The sequence below is a fragment of the Gavialis gangeticus genome, unplaced genomic scaffold (genome assembly GCF_001723915.1).
Source record: "Gavialis gangeticus isolate Ggan-Ray unplaced genomic scaffold, GavGan_comp1, whole genome shotgun sequence".
NCBI classification, from domain to species: Eukaryota; Metazoa; Chordata; order Crocodylia; family Gavialidae; genus Gavialis; species Gavialis gangeticus.
In genome coordinates this window covers 16,350,541-16,367,977 of record NW_017729011.1, presented here as the reverse complement: position 1 = coordinate 16,367,977, position 17,437 = coordinate 16,350,541, and the positions used below count along the sequence as shown (strand labels likewise).

Below are 17,437 nucleotides of genomic sequence, written 5' to 3'. Positions count from 1 at the left end.
GGGGGGGCTGCATCCGGCCCGTGGGCCACATTTTGCCCACCCCTGCTCTAGATGCTGTCACCCTGCAGCCACTGGAGATATTAAACAGTACTCGCCCCTGTGCACCAGGCGCATCATGTTAGCAGAGACCCAGGCTGGAGGTTTGGGGTCTCGCCTGTAGAAATGCTGCAGCCAAGCAGATGAGGAACCCACCACTTAATACACTGAAGCCAGCCCCTTTCAAACAGCTCTGGGCTGTATCACCACCCAGACTGGCAGCCAGTACAAAGGCGACGCACGCTGACTCTGCACAACAGGTGCAGTGATGGCAGCTGACAACAAGCAGGCCTCGGCAGAAACCCAAAGTGGATGGAAGTTTGCTTCCTACGTCCCTGAGCAACCCCTGTTCTTTGCCATCCATTGACAGCACACAGGTTTGACCAGAAGAGCCTCAAAGATAGCTGCATCCCAGTGACCATAAGTGTCCAGACAGATGCTGGAGGTCAGCAGGGCCCCAGAGCAGAGCAGAAAGCAGCCCAGCCAGCTCCGTTTGATGCAGACGAACGTGTGGGACAAGCCAGGGCATAGCCAACAGCCTACCCAGGTGGAAACCTAATTCCAGAGCCAGCTAGTGTTGGCCCTACCAGAGAAGCACACAAGGATGCATGGCGTAGTCCTATACCACGGCACAAATAACCTCCTGTCCCCCGATCACTTTGCCCTGGAGCACAAGGATTATCATCCTGGCTCATGTAGCTGCAGGCCCTGTTCCTATCTGTACGTGACTGATCTGGGTTTGGGGAAATCATGGCAACAGGGCCAGAAACTCACCTGAGAAGCCGCTCTTTGCCCAGCTTCTTCCCACCCCGACTGAGCTGCAGCCGGAAAGGGATCTCACTCTGGGCAGAGCAGGTGATCAGCAGAGGCTCCTGGTTGTACGCTTGGATTTTTCCAGGCATGTTCACTTTGGGTAGACCTGACGGGGTGGGAGCACGGCGGGTCAGAGGAGCAGTTTTCATAAATAGAACAAGAATTGCGGTTACCCGCAGGATGTTATTCATAGATTCACAGATGCTAGGGTGGGAAGGGACCTCAATAGATCATCAAGTCCAACCCCCTGCATAGGCAGGAAAGTACTGGGTTCAGATGACCCCAGCCAGATGCCCATCCAACCTCCTCCTTGAAGACCCCCAGGGTAGGGGAGCACCACCTCCCTTGGGAGCCTATTCCAGACCTTGACCACTCTAATTGTGAAGAAGTTCCTCCTAATGTCCAATCTAAATCTGTTCTCTGCTAGCTTATGGCCATTATTTCTTGTGACCCCCAGGGGTGCCTTGGTGAATAGACTCACCAAGTCCCTTCTGCGCCCCCATGATGAATTTATAGCAGCCACAAGGTCGCCTCTCAACCTTCTCTTGTGGAGGCTGAAGAGGTCCAGGTGCCCTAGTCTCTCCTCGTAGGGCTTCGCCTGCAAGCCCTTAACCATATGAGTGGCCCTTCTCTGGACCCTCTCCAGGTTATCCACATCTCTCTTGAAGCGCAGTGCCCAAAACTGGACACGGTACTCCAGCTGCAGCCTGACCCGTGCCGCATAGAGGGGAAGTATCACCTCCCTGGTTCTGTTTGTCATGCATCTGCTGATGCACGACAAAGTGTCATTAGCTTTTCTGATGACTTCGTCACACGGACGACTCATGTTCATCTTGGAGTCCACTAGGACTCCGAGATCCCTTTCCACTTCCGTGCTACTGAGCAGGTCATTTCCTAGGCAGTAGGTGTGCTGGGCATTTTTCCTCCCCAGGTGCAGCACTTTGCATTTCTCCTTGTTAAATCTCAATCTGTTGTTTTCTGCCCATTTGTCCAACCTGTCCGGGTCTGCCTGCAGTTGTTCCCTGCCCTCCGGTGTGTCCACTTCTCCCCACAGTTTTGTATCAGCCGCAGACTTGGACAGAGTACACTTCACTGCCTCGTCCAAGTCACTGATGCAGACATCGAAGAGTATCGGTCCAAGGACCAAGCCCTGCGGGACCCCACTGCCCACATCCTTCCAGGTCGATACCGACCCGTCCACCACCACTCTCTGGGTGACCCTCTAGCCAATCTGCCACGCGCCGGACTGTGTCATCATCCAAGTCACAGCCTCTTAATTTGTTCACTAGTATGGGATGGGATACGGTATCAAAGGCCTTCCTGAAGTCTAAGTAAATGATATCTACCTCTACTCCTGCATCCAGGTGCTTTGTAACCTGGTCATACAAAGAGACTAGATTAGTCAGGCATGATCCACCTGCTACGAACCTGTGCTGGTTTCCCTTCAGCATAATTTTTCCTGCTGGGGTCTCACATATATGAGCCGTAATAATCTTTTCAAAGACTTTACCGAGGACGGAGGTGAGACTGACTGGCCTGTAGTTGCTTAAATCCTCCTTCCTCCCCTTCCTGAAAATAGGGACCACATTGGCCCTTTTCCAGTCCTCCGGGACCTGGCCCGTGCACCACAAGCGCTCCAATAGTCTTGCCGGTGGCTGTGCAATGACATCAGCCAGTGCCTTCATTACCCTCGGATGGAGCCCATCTGGGCCTGCCGACTTATTCATGCACTAGATGTTTCTGTGGGATGTAGAGCAGACATAGTGACTCACCTGGGACCACGCTGGTGTAGGCAACTCCAGAGAGACGCTGCAATGGGTGTCCCTCTGAATCTTCCCCCTTCACCTTCATCAAGAAGCTCCCAGCAGGAGCCTGGAACGGGGGTCCCACCCAGAGCTGGCCAGAGGAGCCGTTGGACAAACGCCGTGTGGGCAGGGACAGGAGGGGCTGGCCAGAGGTGTTATGCAGCTCAACGGCCTTCAGGTGCCCTGGGGGCTTGAGGCCGCTGCAGTTAACCATCATGGAGATCGGAAACCCTGCAGGGACATGGCAGACAGGGAAGGGCGAGGAAGGACAACACATCCCGGTGAGTCACTGCAAGCAATCCTCTTCCACATTCGCACCGCCACGATCGCCCACACCATTCAGCAATGAGGCAGCTGGCCTGCTGTGACCATGGTCCTGTCACCGACCCTGTCTTACTGTCACCCTCTGCTCCACATCGGTCTGTCTGTACCCACTTGCTGTCTCTCGTCTTATTGTCCTGCAAGCTCCCCAGGCACAGACTATGTTTGTTCGGTGTTTGTGCAGCACCTAGCACACTGACACCAATCTGTCTGCATAGCACCTAGGGCACGGCAGCACCTACTGCACTGCACTGCCAGTCTATTAGGGCAGCACTTGCCACAAAGAGAAGCTGCCCTGTGATTGGGGTCTGCAAGTATAAATAATGGACAATGTCTACCGGCCCCGGCAGGCTGCTGGTGCTCTGAGGGTCCCTCTCAAGCTTCAGCAAGCAAAGATGTGGCATCTTGCTCATCCAGCTGAGCAAAGCACAGCAGAGAGAGGTCACATCTTCTGCTCCATGAAACCTCTACCCCTCCATGGGGTTTAGAAACAGCAGCTCCACCTCCCCACACGCACGCATGCATACATGCCCTGGGGGATGCAGGAAATACCTTGGACAGGCCGTTCTTCAGGGTGATTCAGGTCAAACGTAGGCTGGCTGGAAAAGCTGGCTTGAAAGTCGATGTTGCTGACTCCCGTGATTCTCACCGAGTGGCGGCCGCTGCTGCCAACCTGAAAGCCAGGCACGAACCGAGTGTGGAGGGGGCACCTCGACATGTGTGAGATGGGAGCAGGTCTGACACCTGAAGCCATCCACCCTGCCGGATTCAGGCTCACGGAGAAGGAAAAGGCTGCAGTAAACCTCATTTGGCCCTTTGTGGGCAGGAAGCTCACACTTCTTTCTGCAGCCCTGGAGACTGCGGTGCGAGCCCAGAGGGCAGTGACTTCTTCAGGTTTACTGGAGCCAAATTCTCTGATGCACACGCCGACTTTAACGGAGTTTCGCCTCCGCATCAGCGGAGAACTCAGTCCTGGGGCTCTAGACTTGGTCTCCAAGTGATAGTGACTTTCTCTAATGACTCCCTTCCTGAGAAGCCCCATTTCCCTGGTTTTCAGTGTCCTTGGCTCTACCTGGAGTCTCCAGAAGCATCCAGAGCTGCTGGACGGGCCTCTGTGAGCCAGAGCAGACTTGGTAATGAAAGGGCAGAAGCCAGCCCCTGTGCCCTGTGCCCACCTGCACTAAGGCAGAGATCAGCACAGTAGACATGGGACCCTGGAGCAGCATTGCACGGGGAAGGCTGCCCAACCTGGCCCCAATTAGCAAAGCAGCTAAAGAGGCTCCCTACTGGTGCGGAGAAAGCAGGGGTTGAGGGAGGAGTTTGTTCCTGTACCTCCCTCCATATCTCGCTGGGCAGAAGGAAGAACCCATCAGGCAAAGGCTTCTGCCCACTCTAGGGTACCAGACTAGGTAGGTCCTTGACCTGGCACCACTTCCAGTTCCCCCTTACCTTGACTGACCACATGCCCGGCATGTAAGGCTTGAATGACACCACCTTGGCAGAGTCCGGGATGTTGAGAAGCTCCTTCAGCCCCCAGCGCTTCTGAAGGATCCTACCTGCAACAGCAAAAGGGAATCCTTGGGTTCAAAGAGTCCTGGTCTCCCTTCCCAGGGAGGCTGTACCATCCGCCCGGACCCTGCTACACCGAACGGCTGGCGACATCCCACCGTGCTTCACAAAGAGAAAGATGCTATGCATGCTGCTGCCTACTGCAGCATGTGAAGGGACCAGGCAGGTATAACCCAGTCTTTGTCTCTCTGCAGCAGGCCTGCTTCCACGTCTCAGCCTCCCAGGGTGGTATCCATCTCACTGGCATCACACAGACTAGCCTGGTCTTCCTTTCCCATTCTTTTCTCTGACCCCACCTCTCCCTTCCCAGGCTCCCTGTTCTGCCCACACCAAACCTTCAGTCTTGGCCCCATCTCCACTCCCTCCAAGAGGTCTGAACAGCTGGGATGGAGACCCCTTCCCCCAGGCTGTCTGCGGCAGGAGTCACTCTCTTCCCTGCTTCAAACCCCCCGTGCCACTCCTCACCCTTCTGGTGCCCTAAGCTCTCTGCACAAGGTTGCTATCCCCATTGACCACAGTGCTGCAGAAAAACAGGCTGGGATGGGTGACCTGCTTGGCTGAGGAGCCATCCCTCGGCAGGGAACAGGAAACCCAGAGGGACTGAGAGAAAAGCAGCTCTTATAAAAGTGAAATATCAACTGAAGCCTGGAAGGGGCAGAGCTTAGCAAGGGCTTTGTGGCCCACTGTTGCTTCCTGGAGAGGGGTCAGCTCCATGGCTGCACTTCCAAAGACAGATCCGGGGAGGTGTCAGCTGCGTGGTCCCTTGAAGAACAGCTCAGCTGGGCTCTCAGTTCCCAAACAAGCTCCTGCAGGCGGGTGACCCAGGGGCACCAGACTCAGGACCATTCACCTCCAGAGCAAGGCCCTTGCTGCTTTTGCTGAGGGACCCAGGGAAACGCCACTGTGCATCACACTTCCAGGCCTCTCCCTCTTTCCCTTGCCTCAGATGGAAACCTGCTTACTCAAAGTGTGGCAGTACGTACCCGTCGGGTCCCTGACTTCAATCTCTGGAGCAGGGCCGCTCAGGGAGATGGTGACCTTCTTCAGGCTGGGGTCGAAGGGGAGTAGCCACGTGTGCTCCCCACCCTGCTCGTGGTCAGTGGACAGCAGGTGGACCTTTGAGGCCTGGATGGCTTCTTCGACCCACTTCAACACCTGGGGAGCACACGGAGCAGGAGGATGCACGCAGGGTCCCGTTCCCCACCCCCTCCGTCCCCAAATGTTGTGACATGATAAGGGTCCAGGCACAGATCAATGAAACTAGGAGAGAAATGCACCCTGTATTTCTACACAGCTCCATTTCACTACCCAGGCATGGAAAAGGGAGCCCCCCTACCAGGATTCAAAAGATACAACAGAGAAGTCGGAAAGCAAGGCATGGCCTCCCCAGCCACATGAGCAAGCCAGTGGGCCTTTTACAGGGCTACACCCCCACAGGTGCAGCAACTGGGGTTGCTTGATGCCACATGATGAGCAGGTAGGGGTGGGGAGAGGATCCCAAACAAGGCAAGTGATCTCCTGTACAGGACAGAGGGCCAAAATCCTCAGCTGGCGTAGCCTGACATGATGCCACAGACTTGCCAGCCCTCGGCCTTTACCCCGAATGCTCTGTGTTTGCCGGGAGGAGCTGGAGGCAGGCAAGAGGAGGCGATGGCAAAGATGGATTGTGCCAGTGTAAAAGGAATTAAATAATCAGGTGTAATTATTATTGCCAGATGGCTCCCACTCAGCTGCTCCGAGCAGACAAATTAGCCCTCTTGCAACATGCCCTTGGGAATACAGAGTCATTAGACTTTGCAGCCGCCAGAGGCGGAGATGGGGGAAAGGCTGAAGGGGAGCTCACCAGGAACATGCTGCTCAGAGCAGAAAGGCTTTGCTCTTCCTCCAGCTCCCCATGCCCTCCCCAGGCAGGAGTCTCCCTTGAGACTCCACTTTCCTTACTGAGGCACCGGTCTGATTTGCTAAGATGCCGCAAGCCCACCACCTCCCACTGAGGTCTTACGTTTTGAAAGGCTTGGACTCACATCAGGGCACCGAACTATTGAACTGGATGCATAAACTGAACCGCAGAGAGCTGGGACTACTCATCTGAGATCACACCGTCAGCCTGGAAACCAGGAACAGACTCCAGATCTCCTAGACACCTGCTTAGCGACTAAACACAGCCTCTTTCTCCGGGTCCCTGCTTAGCTTTCAGGCAAGAACAGGAGATGGCACTGGCATAAAAGTCTTCTCATCCAGATCTCTGAACCAGGTGGTCTCACCTATATGAAGTGGACAGAGACTTCTCCACAGCGCTCTTAAAGGGGAGCAGCCCCTGAGACAGCGATCGATGCCAAAGGAAGCTCCACTGTGTCTACTTAGGCTACATTTAAGAGAGATCGGTTCATGCCAAAAAGGCTTTTTACTGATAGCTGGGCGAGTTCACCTGAGCTGGAAAGGACCAGGATCAGGTCATTCTAGCCAGCGATCAGAACCTCATCACTCCAAAATCTGTCAAGGTTGGAGCCAACAAGGACTTAATAATACATCATAAATAATTAATAAAGCACTGGAGGTGAATCGTCACATCCTCGTGATGAAACCCCGCTGCAAATTCTTCACCACAAGAGCTCCCGCCTGCCAGCCACAGCCCAATGTATTTGCAAGGTGGGCGTCCTGGCACACAGGACTGGGAGGATAACTATAAGCAGCATCACAGGGAGGACGGGTCACCCCCACAGTGGCACCAGGAGCCAGAAGAAAGGTTTCTGAGGCCCAGTCCAGAGCAGAGAGAGCAAGAGGGATGGCCACCAACTTGTTCAGTACCCCAAGGACTGAACCAGGGCCGATCTCCATAGGCATCACAAGTTAGGTTAAATCTGAAACTACTGTTGCTGTCTCTCATCCTCCACAAACACTTGCTCTCCCCCATGGGTGAAAACAGGAGGGATATTTCTCCCTGAACACCCTGCAGTGCCATTATCACTGGGGCATATGTGCAACAGCTAGATATATGCACCTGTGGATGACTTTCCTGGACCTCAGACCCAGCCAGGTACCACGACAGCCTGACTTAATAGCTCATGTCTTTTCCACTCACCTCCTTCACTTGCTGTTTATCCAGGTGGAATATCTGCCCCGAGCTGGTAGCAGCGATTTCTTCGTACACCTGGTACCCAGGATGGCTTCTGTCCCCACAGTCCCCCGTCAGCACAAACACGACCTGCCAGAGAGCAGTGCACAGTGGCCAAAGTCAGGAGAGCCCGTGCATCCTGGAGGGAGGCAAAACCTCACCACAAAGAACAGGTTAGCATGGACGGCGCTTACAAGCACTCTCCCCGGCCTTATGTATGTAGAGGTAGTTGGTCAGCCACGGACCAGCAACCTGTGCCACTGCGGGGATTTAGGACTCATGAAGCATGGTGCTGCTGGGCACAGCCAGTGGCTCTTTTTGGGCAGCCCATCATTCCTGTGAGGACTCAGGGTGCAGATGGGGCCGAGGGAAAGGAAGACTCCTGGGAAAGCTGCAGCAAGCCCAAAGCCAGGCTCTCACCTGCGATTGCTTGAGCTGCAGGAGCTGCAGCACTTCCTGCTTCTGTGCATAGTCCTTGGCCCGTGCATCCGAGAAGACATAAATGAAGGATCCCGGGTGCGAGATCTCCACGGCCAACTGGATAGCACCCACGCTCATCTCCGGGCAGTCCCCTCCACCCTGCAATCAAGGAGCCCTTTAGAGAACACAAGCAATCCTCAGTGCAAGAGCTGCAGTGATCCCAGCGGGAGCTAGGACTGCATTTCCGCTAGGCACGGGAGACTGTGCCCTGCCATCGCTGCCCCGGCTTGCGAGGCCTGCTCTGCCCTGGGACCTTCCTGCAGACAGAGAGAGCAGCCCCCCGGCACTCTCACAGGCTTTGAACATGGGATGGGGGAGCCAACCCCCCCCAGCAGCGGCTTCACGGGGTGCTGGGCTCAGCCGTAAGCGGCATCAGTGCTGTCACAAGCTGCATTTCAGGAGGCTCAGGCGCCCTGATGGACTCATTCCTGTACGGCCATCAGGCTTCCACTTTGACAGGGTTAATAACTAATTATCTCTGAAGCCACTTTTTAGTCACTGGAGACCATCCCCAGACCCACGAGAGCGCTCGCATTCATCTGTACCACTTCGTACTGCCGCTCTTTTCAGCATCTCTACCACTTACTGCTCACGCCCGTATCCTGCTTGTAATGCCTATTAAATATCTGTTAGCACTTTATCGCCAGAACATGAACACAAAACGTTCTCATTGCAAACCCAGGGGAACTGCCCCACGGGCATTCAATAAAGGATTTGTCTAACATTTAAGCTTCCCAAAGCCTTCCAATACTCCTTCCAGCCAAAGAGTTTCATCTCCCGCACAGAAGAAAGCATCTAGTTGAGCATTTTTTCCAGGTCTGTAGGAAAGCTGGCACCTAGGAAAGAGTTATTACTTCCTTTATAGCCTTCAAGCTTCCAGATGATGTATCCCATGGACACAGCAATTCAATGGACCACTCAATCATAGCCATGCATTTCAGGCAATGAATTATTACTTAAAAAGTAATGCCATACGTTGTCTAATATTTGCATACTGCTTTGCATCCCTGAGGCGAACAACGAACTTTAGAGCTGTGTATTTATGTGCCCCACTTTCAGGGCAATTTTACATACAAATGGATCACTCGGGTTTATAAGCGTGACATCAATCCCTCCCTCGCCGAAACACAGCCACCTCCGAAGAGGAACGTGGTGATCATTTAAAAGCACACCCGAGTTTAGGGCAGGAAGAAAAATAAAATACAGGCTTCAATTAAACCAGCCGGGGATGGTTAGACTAGCAGAATGTAATTATTAGGAAATTCCCACTGAAACCTTTTTTTTTTCTGATGGAAAAAGGCCTTTTGACTATGTGGAAGTTGTTTTTATGGCCAAAAATCCCAGGCTTTGATTGAAAAGCTGAAAACGAATCATGTTAAAAATGGAGGGTGAAACAAGTTTTGCTTTGGGGACTGTCATCTACCCTTTGTGTGGGGGAAGGGAGGGTGGGATCACTCCCTGAAACACCTCTGGTAAATCCCCACGTCAGGCTCAAAGCCAGGCCGTGCCCATGCAGAGAGCGTCTGGGCATCTTTAACTGGCAGAGGGGGCTGGGCAAGACCTTGGCATTTCAGTCTCATGCAGGTAGTAGCTCCAGCAGTCAAGCATGCTTGGCCCTTGCTGGGGCACTGACCACGGGAGAAGTTCACTCTGCAGCCAGCTAACACTGAGAAGTCAGCCAGAACCTGTGCCAGTGAATGGTCCAGCTGGGCACAACATCGCACAGCCCCTGAGGGTGCTCCTCCCCTGTGCCACGTCCTGACCTGGCACCTGGGCAGCCCTACATAGTGCGAGCTGCCCCTTTTCTGGGCACAGAAACAAGCCAGCCCTCTGGTATGAGACGTACCACCAGAATCTGTTCTTGAACGGAGGCTGCACGTGACAGCGAGGACCAGGCTCGCGAAGGTGGAGGAGGCAACTAAGACCTGTCTCTCCCCCCCCCACCACCACCCCCAAGTCTCGTTTCATGGCAGCTCAGCTTAAAACAGATCCTCAGCATGGTGGGGTTTCTTCTGCCTGTGACGGACTCCACCTCAACCAGTCAACAGGCTGTTTCCAGGACAGCTCTCTCACACCATTGCTGCCACTTGCTAGCTGACGGTGCTGCAGACTATCCACAAATGCCACCCGTCATACCTGAACATAGAGCTCGCTGAGCTCCCGCTGGAACTCCCTGGGATCTGTCGTGATGAACGCTGGCCCAATCTCTGCCAAAGAAACAGAGACAAGCAACATGTCAGCGCTATCCACATTTCTTTGGCCCCCCTGACAAAGCCAAGAAGAGAAACTCTGGGACCAGGGACCAGATGTAACGCTGAAGCCCTCCGTGCAGTTAAAGACTGGTTGGTCGTGCAGCACAGACACAGCCCTAGTGCTAATTAGGTTACCAGATCACACTATAGCGTTGGGCTTTAGCATGGACAGGGTTAATATGTGGTTCTGTCTGGTCTGGACTCCACGAGCAACAGCACAGACCAAGCTTGGATTGGGATGTGATGGGGACTTGGCTGAGCACACATGGAGCAGACGTTGTGGGCATCAAACATGCCGGGTTAGAGCAACATAAGGCTTAGCCTGGAGGACTGGGACCTCCCTTGGTAGCTAGGACCACAACGCCAGTTAAATCAGTAAGGTCCATCCCAGAGATACGACCGCTTTGGCTGCACTGTCATACAAAGGGGCATATTAGAGGGAGCCCACACATGGTACCTGATCTGAAGTCCCAGGAGCACCTCCTCCATGGATAACCCTGGCAGAAATAGGAGCTGCCTGTGCTAAGGGACAAGCCAAATGTTCTCTCTGTTACATGAGGCAGAGGCGACCCACAGACCGAGCAGAGGCTGGGTCAGGCCAAGACCCTCTTCCTGTCCTAAGGCACCGAATCCTCCTGATAATCTACCTAGCACCTCTGATAACTTCTCCTGCTGTTCCCAGTAAAGTGAAGTCAGATTTCCCCTTCTTCACCACTTCGTTGTACTGTACAAAGTCATCCCATTGCTCGTCTCCATATCCATCTCTGGGGGAGAGCTTCTGCTTTGGGATAATGGGGAACAATGTATAGATCTATGAAAAAGCTTACGGCAAGGACTGGCAGGAAGAGCTCCGACTGTCATCCTCATCTACGGTGGATCACAGACCATGCACAGCTCCTTCTGCAGCGCAAAGCCCCATAACATCTTGCTGGGGTCCAAGTGCTGCATCAGCTTCACCTGATGCATCCTGAGTTACCTGTAACCCTTTCCTGGGGTACCTAGGCCCTCTTTGAGGTCTCTCATTGTAGTACCAACCTAGCCCAACCCTGCTCTGCCTGCAGTTTGAGGAACCTGCTGGCTGAGTGAGCCTGGACAAAAGATCCCAAAGTACAGGCCATGCTCCCCCCTACAGAGGAAGGCAAAAACCCTCACAGTCAGTACCAACCAGACCATGGGGGAAAATTCCTTCCTGAGCCCAAATACATCAGACAACACTCAATATATTTGAAGAAGGCTTAGAAACCCCCCCCCCCGACTCATGTAAAGCACTGGAACAGCTACCCAGAGAGGTGGTGGAGTCTCCATCCTTGGAGGTTTTTAAGACCCAGGTAGACAAAGCCTTGGCTGGGATGATGGAGTTGGGGTTGGTCCTGCTTGGAGCAGGGGTCTGGACTAAATGTGACCTCCTGAGGTGCCTTCAACCCTTGTTTTCTCCGATTCTATTATTCTATGGATTAGAAAACTCCCGACTCAAGTAGCGGCAAGGGGGGGAGCAGAATTCCCTCCCAGCCCCATGGGGCAACCAGCAACTTGGGCACAGCTATGCCTGTATCATCCCTGACCGGTGGCTGTCCAACCTCTTGATTTCCCTCCTAGGACCTGGCCATTTGGGTCAGGCTGGTGTTTTCCAAGTCTAACCTGAAAGGAGTTGTCTAGCCTGGGTCAGTCACCAAAGATTCTGCATCAGTGCATTACAGCCCTGCCCTGACTGAGTCTCCAGCATTTCCTTTCAAAGGCTGAAAAGCTGAGGATCTGAGAGGGGAAGAACACTGTCCCGCAAGGGCAGCAGCCTCGGACAGTGACTACGTACAGCACTGTTTGCTGTCCGTTTGAGCCGGTGTTAACAGCTGGCCTTGGGATGATGTGGTCCGTTTTGCATCCGTGTTTTCACCTGGGCCCAAGTCCCAGATACTCAAGGCCAGGCCTTGCATGGGACAGAGCCCTGTGCCCAGAACAAAATGGGTTCAAGAGGACTGAACCCAAAGGCTGTAAAACAGCATGATACAACATGCTAATGTAAATTGGGGCCATGCAGCCCAGATCACACACCATCCAAATCCCTGAATCTGCCTTAGGGCTCCACGCGGGCTGTCCTGCTTTATCACAGTGCGGTGCATTACAAACAGCGACCACGAGTGGCTGCAGTGACCGTATGCCCAGGATCAGAACTGCAACTGTCTTACCTGGGTCATGAAAGGGGACCAGCACGTAGTTGCTAATGGCTTTTGCAGCCTTGCTGAGGGTCTGCTCCATGATCCGGGATGCTCCTTCTATCACTTGCATCAGGTCGTCATACATGGAGCCAGTGACATCAAAGACGATGGCCAGGGTGGCTGCTCCAGACCCAGGGCTGGGTTCTGCAAGGCTGGGGGCCAGGAGCAGCCAGAGGCCCAGGAAGAGCCCTGCTCTGAGATGCATTGCCCAGGAATAGCCTCCTGGTGCCCAGAGCTGGACAACCCCTCAGCTCGGGCAGGTGCCCAGAGACCTGCTCCTCACCCCCAGACCTTTGTGCAGCTCCTCTGCTGGCTTCTTCCTTTTGCAAGCAGCTCTTTTTCCAGCAAAGGGCTGGGAATCTCTCAGCAGCCCGCCCTTTCCGCCCTGCCCAGGGCCCAGAATCAGACGGCTGCTTCTTTAGCTGCTTCCACAGGAAGAGAGCAGACCTCCCAGCTGCAGACACAGCTCCTCTGGGCCCCTTCCATTCATCCCTCCCTGCTCCCAGCCACCCCCTGCAGCAAAGCAGAGCAGCTTGCCGGGATGCTGCACTAGCAGCCCCTTCGCCACGGAGCCCCTCTCGCTCACGCCGGGCAGGGGACACAAGTGACGTCCAGCCCCGAGAAACGCAGTCCCTGGCAGCTGCAGGCAAGAACTCCTCCACAGCTCAGCTTCTGGGAGGGAGAATTAAAGGACTTTCCAGCAGCTCCCCAGTGTGGAGAGGGGTGGGGGCCGGAAGAAGTGAGCAAGGGGGGACTGGAAGCCGGTCCTAGAGCCCACATGATTCACCGAACCCTCGCCTGCTCCCCTCTCGCACTCCTCTCCAACACGCCTCGACCCTGCCCCACACACCCTGTCCCTGGCCGTCTGGATGCGGGGGTCACAGGAGGACGATGGGGCCAGCAGCTAATGGATAGGGGGATCCAGGCCAAGAGGGGGTGATCCTTAGGGAGGGCAGAACAGCTGTGATGTCGGCACACCAGACCCCCCCATAGCACACAGGGCCAGCAACCCGTGGGTGCTCCCACAGGAGGTGGGACTGTCCACGTGAGTGGCCAAGGCAGCGTCATCTCTGGACCCCCCCCCAAGGGACAGAAGGAAGCTGCAAGAGAGGCCTCCAGCCTGCAGCAAAGACCTAGCAAATGCGAGTCGTGGAAAAACCCGTGGCCAAGGCTTGGGGGTGGGAAACACGTTCCTCGACTGGGGAGCCAGGGCTTACTCGAAGCCAAGGAACAAATAGTTGAGAGGCGGAGGGGAGATCCAGCGAGAGGGGTGGACGGAGGGTTTCCTGGCTCCTTTTAAAGACAAGCCACGGCGCTCTCGATGAGCTAATCTGTGAGATATGGGCGCAAACACACCGCTGTTGCTCAATTTCTAAACAAGGGGTGTCCAGGGAGCGAGCAGCAGGTGAGCCAGGTGCCGTGGGGCAGGGCTGGGGGGAGCCCAGGAGCAGCAGACGCGGCCTGTGTGTCTGTGCTCCGGTGCCAGCAGCTCCGATTCCTCCCTCCGCTCCCCCTGTGCAGCCACAGTCGGCTCTGAGCTACAGCACAGCAAGCCCATGAACGTCCCTGGCATCCCACTGGGGAGGGCAGCTCAGGATCCCAGGCCTGGTCTGCAAGAGGCTGAAGGGGTGCAAAGGCCTTGTTATAGTCTGGCTTGATTCACCTGAGCTTCACACCTGGTTCCCTCCTCTGCAAAGGGGCCGAAGTGAAGTTCCATAGACTTTGTTTTAAGTGGCACGTCCCATACTTGGCTGCCACTGCAGCTGAGATCTAGGAGGGCTTGTTTTCCCGTTGTTATTTCATGTTAACAGAAACCAATAAGACCCTTCAGGGTTGCTGTTAATTAAGCGGAAGCAACGTGGCTACCAAAGGAACACCAGCCAATGCCATAAATCAAGCAAATGGCAAGTCAAAGAATTCGTTCACATTGCTGGAAATAACCAGAGACTGTCAATTACTTCTGAAAGTAATTAGTTCTGCCCCTTCCACCCAGCGCACTGCCCACAAGCTGTATGTCCTTCCTCTGGCTCGGTGGTTAATGGCAAGGGACTCAATTCCCTCTTGCGCTCAGGCCCCCTGCACCACTGAAGGATAGAAGGAAACAATGATCCCACGGCTGAAGGGATCTACCGGAGTCCTGCTCAGCCCTTGGTGTTCATGGGGGCAAGCAGGGCCCAACCATCCTACTCAGCTGCTGCTCTTTGCTTCCTAGGACCAATACAAGGCCCTGGAGAAGCAGAGCAGAAGGGAGCTGCCTTGAGGCAGCTCTGGTTGAAACCCAGGTGCAGCTCCACCCAGATGGGGTTAAACAGGATTGAAAGCTTCCTGCTCCAAATAAGGTGGGGGGGAAAAAAATCAAGCTGGGTCTCCTGGACAGATTCACAAAAAGGTAAAAGTGCTCCCAGTTCTGCTGGGGTCACAGCGAGGAGAGGAAGGAGCCGCCAACGTAAGGTCCGGCTCATTCCCTTCTTTACTTGCAAGATGAAGTTGGTTGTCGCCAGGGCTCTTTGCAGCGGTTGTGGTTGCACAGGGCATTCAAAACCCACCGGGACCTGGCATCTGAATGAAACCTTGGCTTAAAGCCCACACTTTCTAGAGCACACGCATACACCCATGCGCACCCCTTTGGCCCAAAGCCCACACTTCCCAGAGCTCACACACACACACGCACTCCCCATTTTGCTTGTCTACACACACACACACACTCCTCCCACTTCACTTGTCCACCTCCCTAGCCCCTTGCCTGGCAGCTTGGGGATGCTGTTTGTCTGAGCCCCAGTGTGCCAGTGGGGTTCTCCATTCATCCAGGTGGGCAGGGAGGAGGGAGCCACACAAGGCAGCCCCTTCCCTCCCCCATGGCTCACTGAGCCCCACTCCTTCCACGCTGGCTCCTCCCTGCCCAACCCCATGCCAGGTGAGGAGCCTGGCAGACACCAGGTCACGGTGCCAGGGGGCGAGTGCAATGCCTGGAGTCTGCTCAGCTCCATGCTCCTTGGGAAGCTGCCCCTTCGAGCAGAGCACAACTCACTGATTCTGCACCAGGGAGCCGCAGCACCCTGGGGTGCCTTAAGATCCTTTTAAGGGCGCCACGACATGCTAGCAGAGGCGTGCAAACACAGTGCATAAAATAAACCCACAGATTTCAAACAGGAAATCAGCAGCATTCACATTCTGACCTGCTGAGCTCCAGGCTCTTTGCAACAAAAGAATTGCTTTAATATTTTAGAGACAAGTGAAAATGAAGAACTGACATTTTCAGAAGGGGGCCCCAAGTCTATAAAGGCTGAGAAGCACTGGTGTCACTGGGAGGTGCACAGATGCTCAGCTCAGCTCCTGCAGCCTGCACCTGAGGTTGGAGTCAGCACAGCACCTTCTTCACCCTAGTCCATTCCCATGTAGCGCGGCCTCTGTGCGCAGCCCCCTCGGACTTTTGGCTCTGCTGGTCTTTAAGGCTTCAGGCTTCCCACTGCTTTATTCCCATGGACCTTGGGCTGGAGCTCACACAGAGGTCTCCCCCAGTGCACTGCAAGGCTCTCGAGCCAGCTGGATGCATTTAAGCTATTCACATCCCAAATGACACCTCACCCACACACTTGCAGCCTCTGCTCTGACACAGGGGCCCAGAACCCCACAGGCCAGGGAAATGGCACAGGCAGAAGATAACCCTAGCAGAGCTTGCAAGGGCTCTTCTACAAAGGGTACTCATCAGCAGAAAGCAAAGCAACCCTCCCACCCACTATGCAAGAGGCAAGAGAGGTGGGGCCGGGTTAACCCTACCAGGCTGATGCCCTTACCCTGTCAGGGCACTTGCCGAACGACCTGCACAGAGCATCACTGACGTGCATCTACAACCAGAGCTTGTGGCACAAGTCAAGGCAAGGGTGGTTCTTGGCTCAGGACACCCAGGGAAACCTTTGTTTGGGTTAGAAGAGGATTTTCAGGGTCCGATTGTCAGAAGCCCTCAGTGCTCACTTAGCTCAGCTTCCACGTGTGAAGTTGCAATGGTGATGATTGTTTTCTCAAATACAAACCCAGCACAGACGTCGCCTAGTTATCCAGACCGTTGCACTCCCTCAGAATCATGAATCACTCGTTAGGATGGGAAACAAATGGAGATGTGCTGGTATCAAAGGATTCGCACGTGTCTTTCATGCTTGCTTCCAGATTTGGCAGTGCAAAGCTGCAAATGCTGAAAGCATAATCCACGCCAGGGGCCCAGTCTCCATCCACGGCCAAATTGCTCCGGCAGATGTAACGGTCTGAAGGGGAGGAGAAGCTCAATTAGGTTCCATATGACACAATTAGCAGATATGAATATCAAGCAGCCTCCGCATCAGCTGCAGGCCAAATCACAAATGACAGCTCTTCGGTGCACACGCTAACAACCGGCGTCCTGGAGAAGAGCGGTTGCAGAACCAAATGCAAGGGGCTGCAATCCTGTCGGTTGTACAGGGGAAATCTGAAAAGGCCGGACTGCAAGCTACCTTGGCAAAGGAAAGAGTGTGGGATGGGAGGGCAAATACTGAGGTCCATGATTACCTGCAGGTTTTAGGAGGAGGTGCTGGAAGACAAGTATGAAGGGTTGATTGCCGGGTGCCTGGAAAGTATGTGCAGTAGGAACACGGGTGGGACGCCCGAATGATGAAGCAGAAGCTCCAGCATAAAAGAGCAGAGCTCGGCATCACTGTGTTACAGGCAGCAAAGCCTATCTGTCCAACATGTAACCCTGGAGCTCTGCAATCAAGCAGATAATGCGGCTCCTGGCTGTTCTTCTGTGTCACTAAGGTGGCCATCATAGAGGACAGTCCGGTTGTCCTCTGTCCTCTACTGATA

General features: G+C 54.4%; 1 protein-coding gene across 1 annotated transcript in view; it reads right to left on the bottom strand.

Annotated features, from left to right (window-relative positions):
- Positions 1-17,437, bottom strand: part of HMCN2 (hemicentin 2) — a 121,404-nt gene that overhangs the window by 93,746 nt on the left and 10,221 nt on the right. The window contains exons 4-12 of the mRNA XM_019510296.1: positions 12,575-12,850; positions 10,276-10,346; positions 8,080-8,238; positions 7,627-7,749; positions 5,528-5,699; positions 4,425-4,531; positions 3,528-3,648; positions 2,622-2,885; positions 811-955 (exon numbers count right to left, since the gene is read on the bottom strand). Coding sequence (XP_019365841.1) covers positions 811-955; positions 2,622-2,885; positions 3,528-3,648; positions 4,425-4,531; positions 5,528-5,699; positions 7,627-7,749; positions 8,080-8,238; positions 10,276-10,346; positions 12,575-12,850 — 1,438 coding nt within the window. The remainder of the gene's footprint in view (positions 1-810; positions 956-2,621; positions 2,886-3,527; positions 3,649-4,424; positions 4,532-5,527; positions 5,700-7,626; positions 7,750-8,079; positions 8,239-10,275; positions 10,347-12,574; positions 12,851-17,437) is intronic.